The 17408-nt window shown below is 35.3% G+C and overlaps 2 protein-coding genes across 3 annotated transcripts in view; one reads left to right on the top strand and one right to left on the bottom strand.

Annotated features, from left to right (window-relative positions):
- Positions 1–347: 347 nt before the first annotated feature.
- On the bottom strand, positions 348–3627 carry LOC126810549 (uncharacterized). Of its 2 annotated transcripts, none has more exons than XM_050535683.2 (2): positions 2974–3627; positions 348–1342 (listed from the first exon to the last, which is right to left on the bottom strand). In XM_050535683.2, exons 1-2 carry the CDS (start codon positions 3329–3331, stop codon positions 795–797), a joined length of 906 nt encoding a protein of 301 aa, XP_050391640.2. In that variant the 5' UTR covers positions 3332–3627; the 3' UTR covers positions 348–794. The 2 variants fall into 2 exon arrangements, 1 of the variants encoding a protein (XP_050391640.2); XR_008785942.1 differs by having other exon boundaries at positions 1138–2059; positions 2974–3114.
- A 711-nt stretch (positions 3628–4338) lies between these two features.
- The window catches only part of LOC126810534 (uncharacterized), a 55082-nt gene continuing 42012 nt past the window's right edge, over positions 4339–17408 (top strand). Inside the window, exons 1-3 of the mRNA XM_050535647.2 lie at positions 4339–4529; positions 9254–9500; positions 14305–14458. Of these exons, the coding sequence (XP_050391604.2) occupies positions 14333–14458 (126 nt within the window). The 5' untranslated portion in view covers positions 4339–4529; positions 9254–9500; positions 14305–14332. The remainder of the gene's footprint in view (positions 4530–9253; positions 9501–14304; positions 14459–17408) is intronic.

The following is a 17408-nucleotide window of genomic DNA, read 5'->3' as shown; positions in this document are numbered from 1 at the left end:
TTTTTTCATCCATCGGCGAGAAACCCACTTACACTTGGCCTACTTTTCTGCGCCAACCAAGCTAATGAAGATGGGCATACGCCATGCAGTGTGCCATAAGGAAACTTTAAGCCGAACAGCTGTGTTTCCGCCTAATCTTCACAGAATTCCAACTTTTATGTGAAATTCTAAGTTTACTTGGGACCTCGTTTTTTGTCCAATCTGCACGACTAGACCATCCTCCTTACAGGACTGGAGGTCAGTGGAAACCTGCTGGAAAATCTCAGAACGTTCTCAACCAACACTGGGTTCGATCAAGGGACTGCGACTTAGTCACTGTGCTACCGAAGTAGATTAAAAACACAAGATTTTAAATAATAGTAACAGTTTATTATAATAACAATTAAATAAAACCATATAATATAATTTATATGACAGTTGTAAAACAAGTAATTATTTACAAATATAATTATGACCAAATCCCCGTCGATGGTCCAGATTTTATCTTATCTATTTTCTGTTGACTTCAACATTTAGCAATAGCAATTTGATTCATCAACATGTTTCGATATGTCACAGCATGAATATTAATTGTATGGTAATATTATAGGTCGAAACCGACCCACGGTTCATGATATATAATGCCTGAAGGAAATCAATTACGAAAGCTTCGGTCTGAGATGAAGATTAAGTGTGATAAAGTCAACATCATTAGGCAGTGTAAAGCTTTTTTGTTCGTTAGATCTATAATAATATATCAATGGCACGATGTTATTAAAAGTCTGGATAGTATTTGGAGCTTCGTCTCCAAGATGTCAACAATCTTTGTAAAGGGAACATTTGCCAAATCGGGAAAGTATTACATTTTGGATACATTTAAGATTTGCTCGTTTTTCGCCTTTATGTTTAACTAAAACGGCGAGACCATTGATTGACTCGACATCATTGTGACGGAGTTCTAGAAGACCATGGTTTCGTTGATAATATTTGATACTACACTCCATCCTTACATGGACGTACTTGGTAATCGCAACATTGACGCATTCCGTCGATTCTTCTTCTTGTTCATCCATGATCGATTCGACAAGGACCTCGCCAACGGCTTCCATCTGAGCCGTGTAAATGACGAATTTTTGATTACCTTGAACCGCTACTAGACTAAAAGCAAATCCCTCTGGGTGACTGTCAGACCAGAAAACACAGTCGTCGTTAGGTGTATCACCAGCAAAGGTCAGACGTTTACCATATCCCATACCAATAGATTTAAGACATCGAGCTTCGCCATTAAACAGGTATCGTTGAGAGTTGTTATACCGAACTAGGTATGGAAAACCAGGGCTGATTTGTCGATGTACATAAACTCCTGTTCAAGAAAAAAACAATAGAACTTATGAGAATGAGATCATGAATTATTTTGTGAAGGAGGGAGGTATAAATAGATTTTATTTATGATTAAAATTCGTGATATTTGTAAATTGAAACATAATCTGTGAAGAGTTATTTTACTAAAGAACCAAAGAGTAGCAAGTGCTCACAGTTTGTAAACGCGTATTCCACACTATTTTAGGGTGGGACCCGATATTCTACAACCGAATAGATGATCCAAAACTTGATACATGTATATACCGAAACGCATATCTTGATAACTGTTATCTCGGAAACGTAATGTGCTACACATTATCCCCGAAGGATCTCAATGACTTATCTTTATTGACACTTAATTTCCCACAACTGATATTTAAATGTTGGTTAAATTAACGATGGTGACCTCTGACATCGAAAGTTTTTGATCGATTTGCTTTGGAAATGGGGCGCTTTGTTTTCAAATAGGCATAACATTCCCCACGAATCTTATAAGAAATGTATTTTAAGTCTGCATTTGGAGTGCGTCTTTAAATTAATATTTAGTGTGGAACTACACAAATGACATTAATCAGGTTGATCCTCTGTGATAAGTAATACACCGTTACCTTCTACAGCCAGCTAGTGAATGCCAGCAATAGAACTTCAAAACTGCTTTTTTTTCTTCTCTTTAGATCAGTTTAAATATAGCCAGAAAGCTTCTGTTTTCAGAACACATCTGTAAAGTGTGCCCATGTTAGAACAACAATTTTAACATCCTAACAAATGAAAATGTCCCTATACTTAGATCTTCTACTTTATTATGATTAAAATTCTTCACATATTTCCTTAAATCGAGTAATCGTATAACACATGTTAATGACTATGTTGCAATAAGCTGCACCAGCAGGCAGGTCCATTGAATATTAACAGGAATGCCGCTGCCATGGCAACCGTAGAGTATTCTATGACGTCTACAGCCACAGGTATCAAGGTTAAACAATACGGCTTGGTCGTCCATAATTATACCGGACAATCCTTCGAACTTTAAAGGTACTGTATCGATTTATTTTGTCTTGCGTTGATTGGGCATTTAACAATATATTATCTCTTTTCAAAATGCTTCATCCATTAATGTAACGTACATCTTGAACACGTGTCCAGTATTTTGTGTACTGAAACGTTTCTCCGCTAAACATTAAACAAATGAAATGTGCTTGTTTGATTAACTTGTTGCCAGCCTGCTACCTATTATAGTTTGCATTAGAGATCGTGACGGTAACCTTGCCAACGTGCGATGAGGTCTAGAAAAAGTCCATGGAAATGAGAAGCGGCATAGAAAGTAGAAATCAATAACTTGAGTGCGGCGATGAGTCATTCCGTAACACCAATTGTGCAAGACATAATATATATATATATATATATATATATATATATATATATATATATAATATTGGCTCCACTATTATTATTATCATTAGTTTAAAGGGAAAATTAAGAATCCTTTATTGTTATGATATAAAGACAGTATAAGCATTATGAAATAATTAATCCAGTATGTGGAATTAGATCAAATAGAATAGTTCACTTTACTTACGTAAACTATGTGTATTAGAAAACCTTAATATTTACTAAAACAAAACAAAACCTTACCTATGACGGGTAGTTCGTGTGGTTTCAACCCTTTCACCAAATATTCAGCTGGTACATCATTATTTTCGGACCCATTTACTACCACATTTCTAGAAGTCGGCTCCTTGGAGTTGGTTCTGAAATTGGTGTGTTCTTCTTCCTCACTTATTCCATTTTCAGGGTATTTAGAAGTAAATCGATCAAGAAGGAGATCTTCAAAGTGGTTTGTCCAAACATTTCCGTCCCCGAGCCGTAAGGACTGTAAATCCTGTGGTCGCATGGTGGCATATGGTGTCAAACGTCGTATAAGTAAATCTTGTTCTTCAAACACTTCCTCTTCTATCACGACTGACACATCTGAATCAATAACGGCAGTCATTTTGTTTCTTAAAGCTTGTCTGTGGTAATGAGAAAATCCGTGCTTGAATTTTTTCGACCGGATATTTGTAGTGTCTTGACCCTTTGATCAGTTGTCCAAATAGTATAGCCTTTGTTTCAATAATTACTTTAGGGGGTACGTCCACACTGGGTTGTAATGTTGATAAACTGTACAAGTTGGTGGTTCAAAACCTTTTGCTGTCAAAATGACGATAAACGGAATTTCCTTGCAAAATTGATTTGCTTTCCCTTCGTATGTTTATCGTTGTTTTCCCTCCTCGTGCACAACCCAATCTTTATATGGGTTTGTACGTCAGTTGTATTACGTTGACCAATCAGAATAGCCAGTTCTGTACCTATCACTCATTTGATTGGACAGATTACCCGCCGAATTGTCCACGTGCCTCGAGCGTGTTTCATTGTGAAAGAATATTCCATTATCGCACGCTACATTCCAGCTGAGGCTCGTGTTATCACTGAAAGTTTCCCGTGGAAAAAAACGGAACCCACTTACGCGGATTTTGGGGCGGTGAAAGTCCAATCTTCCAAAATGTCTCTAAAGTTTAAAAGATATGTAAAAGTCGAGCTAAATAAACCATATTTGCAGAAAATATGCCATTTTCGACTGATAGTTCAAAATAATTGTGTTATTTGTGTAAGACCATTCTTTATTTTTCAAACTGCAACAGCCTACTACACATAAAAAATAACTGTTTCTCTCTGCGCATGTTACCGGTAGTATAATTTATCCACCTCAGCATCATAGAACTGTACTATACGATCCATGCTCAGCATAATATTTGGTAATAGGCTACTCACGAATATGTAAATAAAATCTAAAATGAATTAATTAAATCATTATCTTTATTATAAAACAAGAAATTGGGATGGGGTCTTGATAACGGTATCGGTCGACAAAACAGTATTTAACTCACCCTTTGCCGAAAATGAATTATTCCACACCAGCCAATCAACTGGCAGACGATTTATTTACGGCACGCGCTATTCACATGCGTCAAGAAACATGTTTATGTTCACGTTTGTTGGATAAATAAATTGACACATAATGCAAAATAACCGTTCTTTTGTTGTGTGAATGCTCGAAGAATCACATGCCTACATTTTGATTGCTGGAAATTTAAATTTACATAAAACAGTTATTAATAGTCAGTCAATAGACAGTGGCTTGTGGACTGTGGGTGAGTATAATTCTAATTGTTGTAGTACATACACGTCCACACTGAGTTGTGCACAGTTTCTGACATGTGCCATGTAGGAAGTTTATTTTGCCAGTGAATAAATAATGAAACCAAATAATATTCAATAATATATGGGTTAAGGAAGGCTGCAGTAACTGGTACAGCTTTACAATGTCAATGAGTTTAGCAGATTTTGTTAAGCTACAGGAATTATCCGAATGTATAGGCTACATGTATGAAGTATGAAACAAATGCACTCGTTGCACTAATCCCAGCATCGAGACAGCGAAAACTATATGATATAACTCTAACAAAATTTGTATAGGTATAACCCAATGTTATCAGTAATATTCCACATTAACAAATATTATTTGAATTCAATAGACTTAATACTAACCTTGTCATTGTGTAAATGACTGTCATTCAATTTGGACTGCTTATCACCAAACATAAATGATTAGTAATTGCATACAGAATTTAAAAATTGAATGGAAAATCGGTTTATAAACTCGTACATTCTTTTCGACCCCTTCGTCTTGTTTAGGTTCCAAAGAATAGAGCTATACACCCTTAAATTTGTATATATAGCCATACATTTTAAGTCCTTCAAAACTATATTTGAGACAGACCCCTTGTTCCATGCACATTACAGGTAATGTTTAGCGGTGGATAGATTCTGATACCTAGTAACCAATAATTCCCATTTAAGTGTTCTACAAAGCATATTATACAGTTAAGATATATGATATATCATATCATAGATTACCACAGACAAGAAGTATGTGTAACGGGACATTGCCCGATTGGATGACCTTGAGATATTGCACTGGTGATATCAAGTTTACTGAAAATAACAAAAATAATAGGTTTATTTCCTTTTTAAAAAATGATCTGTAAGAAAGATTTGATTTATGTAACTTAACACTTTTGAAATAGATAATGGCTGGATAAGTTAAGCTATAAGTTTCCTCAGGTTGTAACATTTGACCAATTGTTACAATTAGAGCAGTGGTTCTCAACCTTTTTTTGCCAACAGCACACCTTGGAACACTTGAAAAAATAGCGGTACACCTGGCTAAATCATTTTCAAAATATAAACATGGTAAGTCGGACGTCATACAACGGTAGACAGAGACAAATCAGACATATATAATGACTAAAACTAAATGAAGAAAAACACCAATGAATACTCAATTGTTTTTCCACATTTTCTTAGTGTGCCGTTCAAAATTTTGCATCACACTTAATAAGATCTTGCGGCACACTGGTTGAGAATCACTGAACTAGAGCATAGTGTAGTTATCTAGAAATGGCCTAGTCATATTGAGAAAATCACAGAACTTGTGTGATCCCCATGAGGAATTGTACCATGATTGCATGAGTGTGTAATGAAGTCTTTTGATAGTCATAGGTCATAAAATTATAGAAAGATAGAATCGGGCAGAGCAGGTTGAATTATATAGTTGTCTCCCTTGTCCGTCCATCAGTCTATAAATCGATCTAGCTATGTCCTTTGAGATGTCTTTTGAAACTTTCCTTGATTTGCTTCCTGTCTATACAGAGATATTGCCCATGTTTTCATATACTGTTTTTTAAACTTACTGGATTTGTTTTGTTTAACTGGCCATTCGAAACAGGAGGAACCTGCAAGGTCGGATCCATGAATTTTTGCAGGAGGTGGGTTTGCCAGGTTCCTGAGACAATATATTTTAGGGGGACGGGGACGGGGGGGGGAGCCTCCCCCCGCATCCATACAGTCTCGAAAATTTTTTGGAAATACATGTTCTCTATCATCGTTTTCACGTATATACATACACACTGAGCCTTTTAAAGAGAAAAATCCAACACCCCGTTTGATGTCAATTTTTATTATGAATAATACGATCACTTTGTGAATCATTCAATTTCATCAATACAAAGCGTAAATTGTGATATCTATATCATTATCTTGTGCTATGAATGCCCATCCCATCCCACTATGATAAAGGATATAGCACACGACCCTGACACTTTACAAAAAGTTTTCTGTAACAGAGCAGGGGGCTTGCACCCCCCCACCCCCACATCTCCCCCTGAGAACTCTTTTGAAACTAAATATTCTGCGTAAGTTTTATGCTGGGATCGTTTGGCTGTTGGTCACACTTCATTATTAGAGACATTTTGGTACACAATAATTAATTTTGATCATTGGCATTTTCTGTTCAGGCTAAGTACAGATCAGCAATTTGATTGCTCAATGCTTTACAAAAAAAAATGTGCAGTAAATTAATGTGTCATTATTTATTTTGGAGTGAGGGGAGTGCGGGGGATGGGGACATCAGCCTCACTGTTGGATAGTTTGGCTCTTCGTAAACTCGTAGCCGTATTGAATTCAGGCACACATTGATTTTATGCAGAGATATTGACCTCGGCAGGTTATAATCAGAGCTTAGAAATTCGGGATCACACATTTATTTTTTACTAAGTAATTACTCCAGTCGCCAAAAGCATACTTATTCCATCTCCTGTGCATTTGGTATGGAGATATTTATTGCCTTTGTTGTACTTTAGTAATATCATGTAATATTCAGAAAGCTGTTGGTAGGCATATTTTTTTTTTTTTTTTTTTTAAATAATTCACAGTTCCTGTACTTGTCTACTAATAGTAATGAAATGGGGTTTAATGTCCTAGTGTTCTGCTCTGACTGGGCTAACGAGGACAGGGTGTACTAAAAGAGAAAAGTTTTTGTTAGTTCCATACATGTATGTACGGTACACCGATTCACAAGTCCTTGATAAATTTTCTGATTGATATTTCACGTGACAAAGGGGTGTTACTTTGTATTTGACGGTGTTAGCTACTAAGCTTATTTGAATCTCATACTCATAAATATATAGGTTATAAATTGATTATCATAACAGGTTTTTCATTCACTACGACACTAAATTTTAAGCCATACCCTAACTGGTTAAGATTTTACCATTTTTGAAAACATTCCTCATAAAGCTTTTGTTGTTTGACTTTATTTACTATACCTTATGAATGTGTTCTATTTTCCTGTTTGTCATAATGACCTTCAAATAAATATCTTATCGCATGTTGTAGTAAAAGTTGTAGTTTTGAAGGTTAACTATTTGGCCTTACCATAGATTAAAACTCTTTTCGATCATTGTATTAATACATGTACGCTCAGTATCTCCAACTCGCTATCAAACTGGGACACATTTTCTGGATGTCTTTCATCCTAGTTCACCTGCCCTGTTTTTCATGGCTGATTTTTTCTCATCTGCATTACTTTCTGACAGTTTTTTCTACAATGTGTGATTATCTGTCTATCTTTCCACCTTTTTTTTATCTGTCTTTTCCTCTTATTTATCTGTCTTTTCCCCCTGTGTTTATCTGACTGCCTTCCTATGCCCCCTTGTTTATCTGCTTGACTCTTCCTGTCTCCCCTCCCCCCACACACACATACATACATATCCCACTTTGTTCAGCTGTCTTACACTTCCTTACTGATTTTTACCCTTTATTCTTCTGTCTTTCCACATGTGTTCATCGGTTTACTCATCTATTTGTCATCATTAGCAATTTTGTCTCCTTTGCACCTTGGCTTCTTCAGCTTCAGTGTATCTTTTTAATGTTTATCTGAAGTGAATGATATTACAATTTTCTATTACATTTCATTTACAAAATTAAATATAATTTCCCTGCTTCTACAAATTACTTCATTCAACGATATATTGCATTGGGGGAAAAACCTCGCAAAAATTTAATAGCTGGACAGATGGGCTTATTGCAACATTCGTTTTAACACCATATGGTATGGTGCTATAATTACTAAATCTAGTCGGATCTATAGAGTAAAACTGGTTTCCCCTTGTCAGTGATGCAGGATGGAGGGCCTGACAAGGACAGCTCTCCCGTCAAAAGGCAAAACCTAGTAACTCACTTTTTTATCAAAATTGAGTTAGGACCAAATTTGTAGTTACTAGGGTATGTGCTTCCTGTTTTTGTACTAGATATTCCAATCTTTTGATTTTGTAAGCAGTTACACCCATGACACAACCTAGCAACTTCCTTCATTTGCCTAGTATAGCACAGCAAAACCTAGTAACTCAATAGTCAAATCAATGGATGAGCTGCCGTTTAATATTCATTCATTACGTTTTCCTTTGTTTTCTCAAAATAAGAAAAAAGTGAGTTACTGGGTTTTGCCTTTTGACGGGAGAGCTGTCTAGTCATTCGGATGGGACGAAAACCGAGGTCCCGTGTACACATTGGCGTGCACGTAAAAGATCCCTTGGCAGTTGGAATTCGATATAAGAGTAGGCGGTAGTGCCGCTGCCCAAGCAAAATTTCCCTCATAGCACACTGTATGGCGTATGCCCGTCTTTATTAGCCAGTTTAGGAGCAGAACAGTAGGTCGTTAAATAGGCTTTGTGAAACATACCTCAGACGTATATAGAGTCTAAATAAAACAAAAACACTTGAAAGACCTTATCAAGCAAGGGTAACAGGGCTTTTCTTAATCAATATGAAGCTTTTTACCCCAAAGTATGAAATTAGTTAGAAAATTATGTAATAATTCATGATTCATTAATTCATAGCTTATTTATGTTACATTATATATTTAGAATATGTAGCTTTATGTTACAATATTTTAACAATAATTTAACACTGAATAAATATGAACAAGTTTCGGGTTACGAGTAATAAATATTTTTTTTATATTTATTTACTGTAGGGTAAAGAAAACACCTGTTTTACCAATAGAAGTTGGCTGTTAGTGTTATGTACATATAAATAGATTAAGAATATGTGAAGTAACCTTCGGATACAAACCAGAATTACAGGACAGACAGAAATATATATACATACTGTTGAAATTCTTGTCTGTTGATGGAGTAGCCTAACCTAAAGACTTTATTCATCTAATCATTTATCTAGAGGAAGAAAATATTAAGGATTTACAGAGGACCATTTTGTTTTAGGTAAATCAATGTTTATGTTAAGCATGTAGTCACATGCTACATGTAGTGTATTTAAAGTAGTCTTATTGTTTAAATTATCAATTTAAAAAAAAAACAAACCACATCCAGTCTTATTATGGCCATCTAAAAACATAATGAATATTACCAACCTGAACATTCCTAAAAAAAAATGACTTTGAAGACTAATTCTTTCGTCAACAAAACTAACATTTGTTTACTGTAAGCTACATGTACAGAATATCAACAGATAGATATAAACTATGGGTATTATTGCATGTACCAGAGTTGGAAGTATTAGAAATTCAAATTCAATATTTAGTTTGATATAAAGCTATTTAATGACAACCAATTCCAACTTACATGAACTCACTGCTGTCTTTGTTTTCAAACTTGTGTGAAGTCTGTGTCACTACAGGGCAGGCCCGGGACTGTACAGCGCAGTGGTTACGGCTGGCCCCCAGATCCATTCACTTGATTTGATATTTGTTTGTTTGGTGCAATGTCTATTTTCTGTCTTGTCTGCAGGTTTATCTTGTAGATTTTTGTTTTACCCGTAGTGCCGTCCTCCTGCACTTACTATTAGGGGGGTTGGATGGCCGAATGGTTATAAGGTCTGTCATTGAGTCAACTGGCGTGGTTTCGGTTCCCCAGTTGTATATATGACAAGGAGTAGGGTCTCCTGTCCAACCTCATGGGTTTTCTCCAGGTCCTCCGGTTCCCTCCCACTGCTAAAAGACCCCTACGCGCAAGCAAATTATTGAAATAAAATTTAACCATGTATTAGTCCTGTAATGACCTAGTTTGTGTCAGTGGATGTTAAACTCTCTCTCTCTCTCTCTCTCTCTCTCATTGCTACTTTAATTAAGAAATTTACATGATCATTATATAAAGGAGGATAATGTCTATGAAAGAATGTACTGGTAGATAGACATAATTATTTATAGATGTACAGTCAGATTTTTGAACAAAACATCTCCGCACTTTATGGAATTTATTTTTTGTCCCCCGCCTTTCGAAGAAAGCAGGGGACTATTAAAATGGGTTCGTCCGTCTGTCCGTCTGTCTGTCTGTCTGTCCGTCTGTCTGTCCGTCTGTCTGTCTGTCCGTCACACTTTTTGGGACACAATAACTCTCTTCCTAATTGAGCTAGAATGTTCAAACTTGGTGTATGTGTTTATTAGGTCAATGCCTTGATGGAGTTCGAAGATGAGCATTTTCCGCTTAGGGTAAGCAGAGATAAGCAATTTGATTGGTTGATGCTTTGGGACACGATAACTCTCTTCCTAATTGGGCTAGAATGTTCAAACTTGGTGTATGTGTTGATTAGGTCAATGCCTTGATGAAGTTCGAAGATGAGCATTTTCCGCTTAGGGTAAGCAGAGATAAGCAATTTGATTGGTTGATGCTTTGGGACACGATAACTTTTAATTGAGCTAGAATGTTCAAACTTGGTGTATGTGTTTATTAGGTCAATGCCTTGATGGAGTTCGAAGATGAGCATTTTCCGCTTAGGGTAAGCAGAGATAAGCAATTTGATTGGTTGATACTTTGGGGCACGATAACTCTCTTCCTAATTGAGCTAGAATGTTCAAACTTGGTGTATGTGTTGATTAGGTCAATGCCTTGCTGGAGTTCGAAGATGAGCATTTTCCGCTTAGGGTAAGCAGAGATAAGCAATTTGATTGGTTGATGCTTTGGGACACGATAACTTTAGTTCTAATTAAGTGAGATTGATGAAACTTGGTGTATAGATTTATTATATGAATACCTTAACTAAGTTCGATAATGAACATTTTTTGCTGAGGGTAAGCAGAGTGATAAGCAATTTGATTGGTAGAAACTTTGGAACACAATAACTCCTTCTAATTGAGGTAGAATGTTCAAACTTGGCATAGGTGTCTATTAGGTGAATGTTTAAACTTGATGTATATGTAGATGTTCATTAGGTGAATGTCTTGACTGAGTTCAATAATTAACATTTCGAGCTGAAGCTAAGCAGAGCTAATCGATTTCATTTGTCGATGGTTTGGGACAAGATAATCTTGATTCTATCTGATAGAGAGTGATGAAACTTAGTGAAAAAAATAAATGTGCGATTAATTAATATGTGTCATCTATTTATTTTGCAATTTCGGCGGGGGACATCAGCCTCACTGTTGGCTTGTTGAAATTAGAGTCAGAGTCTGAAGACATACATGTTGTAAGATGTTTAGTCATTTTGATGCAAATCGGAGAGTATTATTTCTGACCATTTTTCTAAACTTAACCTACAGAGTAACTCTTTTTACATCACAGATTGTGATTATATATAGTAATGGATTATTTTTTCCTGTTGGGAAGTCCACCAGATTGTCACTGCATATTGTATTATCTACATTGAGATGTCTGCCCTGAATGGCCACCATGTTGAAAAAATAGTGTATTTTATTTTGTTACACAATTTTAATCCATTTTACATCTTTCACCCACACATAACTAAATAACCATGTTCCATGAAAATTGAAGCCTAATAAATACTTCAAATTATCAAGGTAGCCTATACTTTCGAGTAAAAATCATTGATGTAGGAATTAAATGTTGATCAGCTAAATTCTTGCCTGTTCTCAAGCAGAGCTTATTTTATAGAGGCAGCATTAGTTTTGTATGTGTATATTGAACAACATTAATCTGTTGGGAAATCCACCAGATTGTCACTGCATATTGTATTATCTACATTGAGATGTCTGCCCTGAATGGCCACCATGTTGAAAAAATAGTGTATTTTATTTTGTTACACAATTTTAATCCATTTTACATCTTTCACCCACACATAACTAAATAACCATGTTCCATGAAAATTGAAGCCTAATAAATACTTCAAATTATCAAGGTAGCCTATACTTTCGAGTAAAAATCATTGATGTAGGAATTAAATGTTGATCAGCTAAATTCTTGCCTGTTCTCAAGCAGAGCTTATTTTATAGAGGCAGCATTAGTTTTGTATGTGTATATTGAACAACATTAATCTGTTGAATTCTAAATTACTGTATATTTTTATTGATTGGTATTTTCCATAGTACATAAAATTTTGTGATATTTATACATTAAGCAGGCCACATTTCTGATTAAATCTTATTATTGTAAAACGCAATCCTATTATCGTTAATTATATGAGCTTAGCATTTAGCAAGGGCGGATACTGAATATTTCATAATTGGGTCGTTGGGGGTCTGAGGCGGAAAGTGCAAAGAAAGCTTGTTTAACATAGCGAATCAAACCATTTTTTTTTATAATGTGGTCGAATATTGTTGTCACCTCTTGGATGTTGGGTGGTCTAACACGTGTGCATGAAACCATAAGATCTGTCAATGAGTCGGGTGGCGTGGTTTTGATTCCCCACTTGTACGTGACAAGGAGTAGGGTCGCCTCTCTAACCCCCTGGGTTTTCTCTGGGTCCTCCCACTGCTGAAGACCCCTAAGTGCAAGCGAATTATTGCAATGAAATTTAACCATATGATTCCCGAAATGACCTAGTTTTTGTCGAGTGGATGTTGAACCCCATTTCTCTCTCTCTGTTGTCACACCTGTCCTTCAGTCGGTACTTTCATCCGTTTTCCACAAATGCCTGTGGTGTAATGTGAACGTTTGAGGCTAAAGTTAATTTCCGATTGACTGTAAATCTATGCACAGTAGCCTACTTGAAAGGGAAATTTGGTTCTATTAAGTTTGCACGTTGATGCACTTGGCTACTGTTACTCCATTGACTTGTTATGATATGTTTCGGAAATTAACAACTCTGAGTAGAGTAGGAATATTCCCATGAGCTATGAAATTGCAAGTCAATGACTGTAGTAGTCAAGGTTACGATATAGTTTATATTTAGCTCTCCTGTTTTTGTGGGCCTAAGTGGTTCCATAGCATGAATAGTAACCCCATTTACAATACACATCTGGTTATCATTATATAATTATTAGGCAATTTTGTCTATAAATTATGTCAATATGGTGTCATTATCCTTTATCTGTGTTATAATAATAATAATAAGCGACACAATCTTTATAGTTATCAAAATGCCACTGAAATAATACATTTGGCCAACAATCAAACTTGTCTGCTGCTCTTAGATCATTGCTCTTGAAAAAATATTCCAATTTTTATACGCCCACATTGAAAAGTAAAAATATGCGACAACACTTGTTGACTGCCCGGACGATTTAGCTGCTGTGTGTGTATGTTTCGTTGCCTGGCAACCTATCTTTTGATTGATTATTTGTACAGTTTGATCATGTACAAAGAACATTACAAATGTGTAGTTACCATTATAGACAGTCTACAGATAACTATAAAAAAAAGCTTTTAAGATCTACAGATTTTCGTTTTACATGTCTCTCTAACATTTAAAGTTAATGAAGATTAGTTGAATCCTCTTTAAGGTTGCCTCAGTAAAGTAATCTGGTTTCTGGCTTTTGAAGCGAATGGAGTATTGATTTTTGTTCTATTCTTAATATTAAGCAGAATGGCAATCGTTATGAACATTCTTATCTAGCACCGCTTTTATTTCATACAATTTCTAGCTTTGATATAAGCAGTCATAAAATATACTTTTAATAGTTTTGATATTAGAAAGTTTGCTGAATTTGTAGAGTCAGTTCAGGAAATTGGTTACCGGCATATCTCAACGCAACATTGGCTTCCTTGTCTATTGATGTAAAGTTTCCAACTAAACAGATTGTTATACAAGTAGACAAATCAACATTGTTTTAAAACCCAACAAAATCAACAAGTTTTATAGTTTACCCAAATCAAAGATTTTATTATTTTTTAGGTGTGAGAGATTCTCATAAAGAATCAAGATGCCTTGTGCCCCAGGAAAAGTATATGGTCAGCCTGAAGCTGTAGGACTGTATGATCCAACATATGAAAGTGATGCTTGTGGTGTGGGATATGTAGTTAATATTGATGGCATCCCATCGCATCGGGTAAGTAAACATTGTTTAAAACTTTAGTTTTTTGTTACAGTTGTTACGAAGATTCCCTGGACCATTGTCTAGAGTATTTTTTTCTCGCCCAGAAAACTGAAGTTACTTGATTTTCAAAATTGGAAAGCATGACTTATTTAAATGAAATGAAATGGGGTTTAACAAAGACAGGCATTCACCATGCAGTGGGCTATGAGAAAATTTTTACCCGGACAGCTGTATGAAAAATCGCTTTTTTTCATTTAGCTTGTTTTCTGTCCATCTCTTGCAAAATGGCAACCGCTTGTTGGTTAAATTATAAATTAAGGTGCTTTTAATCTTTATACATGTATGTATTTATCAAGATGCACCCAAGTAACTTATCTAGTACGGAAATGTGAAGTAAATATCACAATGGTCAAGGTGAAGATGATGTTAAATAATAACCCATTGTGTGCCAGAAACGGTACATACTTACCTTGTTTATAACAGGTGTTATCATTCTTATGTTTCTTAAAATGGCATAATAAAACTTAGCAGACAAACACAATTCTGTACAAAATATATAAATTATTTAAATAAAAACAAATTAAGAAATCTAATTGAATTGACTACTTTAAGAGATAATTTTAGTAAGAAAATATTAGTTCTTTTAAAAGTAATAATATGCTACATAAGATAACACAGATTACTTTAGTAAGAAAAACATCAGTACATTAAAATTATATGTAAAAGTAATAATATGTTATATGAGATAAAACAGATAAATATTTTTAGACTAATTAAATAGTGTAATGTTTTAATTGTGTAAACATTCACTGTATTCTTCTTGATCAGTCTTCATTATCAATACTAATCTGTAGTATTTTATATCCTCTATCCCCTGAAATGTCAGATCTTTATTGATCAAAAGTGTTTACGTAGGCTGAGTTTTCTCCCGGTGACATTAATACTCCCTTTGAGCAGAATTGATTATTTTTAGCGTCTGTAACCCAATAGAATTGTGCTCCTGATCAGTTCGCTATTCTTTAGTGATAACCTAATCGAATAGAGTAGATGATTAATGACAAAGTTAAAATTAATTTGTTTTATATAAGATGTTAGAAAGCTACGCATAACATTTATAGTGTAGTAGTTCTTGTGAAATTAAAGTTGACTGTGTTCAAAATGCTTTTGAGAGAGTTAAATTGGAGGAATTGTACTCCTGATCAGTTCACTATTCAGTTCACACATTATCCATAGGCACACAAATATTAATGACAAAGTTAAAATTAATTTGATAAGATGTTAGAAAGCTACGCATAACATTTATAGTTTTGTAGTTCTTGTGAAATTAAAGTCGATTTTGTTCAAAATGCCTTGAGAGAGTTGAATTGGGGGAATGGTCGGGTAGATAGATACCTTATCATTGTACATAAGAACGTTTCTTAATATCTTCCATAGTCTTAAATCTACTCTTGTACGGGTGTTTGATCTTATTAATAGGTGTAACAAATTTTTGGTTTGTGCTTGGCCAAACTAATTCCAGCTTTCAGCACAAGTGGACTGGTGAAGCAAGTGTTCTCTGTGTGTCGTGACAAAGACACTTTAGGCACCCCAACAAGGGTAGTATTAATTGATAGGTATTATCGGCCAGCATCCATAGAAAAATTTGTGCACCTCCATATGACATTAGTACTGGCACAGTATATCGTTGAATAGATGTATCACCATTCACCTTCTCACGATCCATGTATTGATTCGTGAGACGCTGAATTGGCGTATCGCGATTCTTTTTTATGTTGTTTTTTTTTTATTGCTTCAGTAAGTAACCTGTCACGTCACACATTATCCATAGGTACACGAACACTCTTAAATTGTTTTGGTCCTTATTTCTTCGACATCGGCCGGACTAAAATTATCAATATTAATTTATTCTGTTTTCTTGGTAAATATTGACCTGTTGTGAATCGTGATACGAATCATATTGTGGCACCTGAATCGCAATACGTAATGTATCGTATCGTGACTGCAGTGGCAATACTCAGCACTGCCACATGGCTACGTACCTGTTCAAAAAAGGGACATTGCAGTCACATCAACTATCGCTTTACACTTTTTGACAAATTCCAATTCATTATTTAAAGTTACAAGATAATTAAGGTACAATCTCAGTTTTTTCACACTGTTTAAAACTGGAAGATGGTTCTTTGCCAGTTACATTAAACTTACATTAAATAATGTGTTCTTAACCATGTGGTTACTTTCGATATTCGCACATATCGGACCGTAACTTCCTGTACTGATTGTATGAAACATCGCGTTTTTAGCTTGTGGACCCTGTAGAGATCACAATTTTATCTAATTTAAACAAACGTTCAAATTTATCACCGTTACACCAAAATGACAAAATGGCCACACCCCTTATGCAAATAGTGTAGAAGTATGTAATACCAAGGTTGTGGACCCACTAGAGATCATAATTTTTATCCGATTTTAATGAAACTTAAATATATGTATATATCCCAAAGATCTGGGTTCCTTTCGATACTTGCAAGTATGGCCCCTGATTGTCCGAAAAATCGCTTTTTTTGTAGCTAGTTCTCTGTCCATCTCTTACAAAATGTGGGCGTATCTTGCTGGGCTACCACTGGTTACGATAATTATCTTGTGCCAATTTCTATGATGGGCTATTCTAATATTAAAATGTGACCAGATAACTGGGTCATACGGAAAGTTTATGTAATGTGTGATAAATAACCCAGTTACTGGACTTCCGGTAATGACAGTTTGCTATTGGTTCATAAGTTGTTCTAGGCTATTGTAATAATACACTTGGATGACTTGGCCCATAAAACCATTCACATACATTTTAAGAATGATTACTTGGTTGTGGAATGTTGTCATAAATTAAAGAGTACTATAATGGGTCATGGTTACTAAAGGTACAAGGGTCAAGCTTGACATGATCTAGCTCATTTATTATCTTCTG

The sequence above is a fragment of the Patella vulgata genome, chromosome 2, assembly GCF_932274485.2.
Source record: "Patella vulgata chromosome 2, xgPatVulg1.2, whole genome shotgun sequence".
NCBI classification, from domain to species: Eukaryota; Metazoa; Mollusca; class Gastropoda; family Patellidae; genus Patella; species Patella vulgata.
This window is presented reverse-complemented; position numbering and strand designations above follow the sequence as displayed.

Coding starts and splice junctions, on each gene's coding strand:
- LOC126810549 (XM_050535683.2), bottom strand. CDS start 3,331: ATGACTGCCGTTATTGATTCAGATGTGTCAGTCGTGATAGAAGAGGAA. Junction 1,343..2,973: donor ACACGAACTACCCGTCATAG/GTAAGGTTTTGT, acceptor TTTCTTGAACAG/GAGTTTATGTACATCGACAA.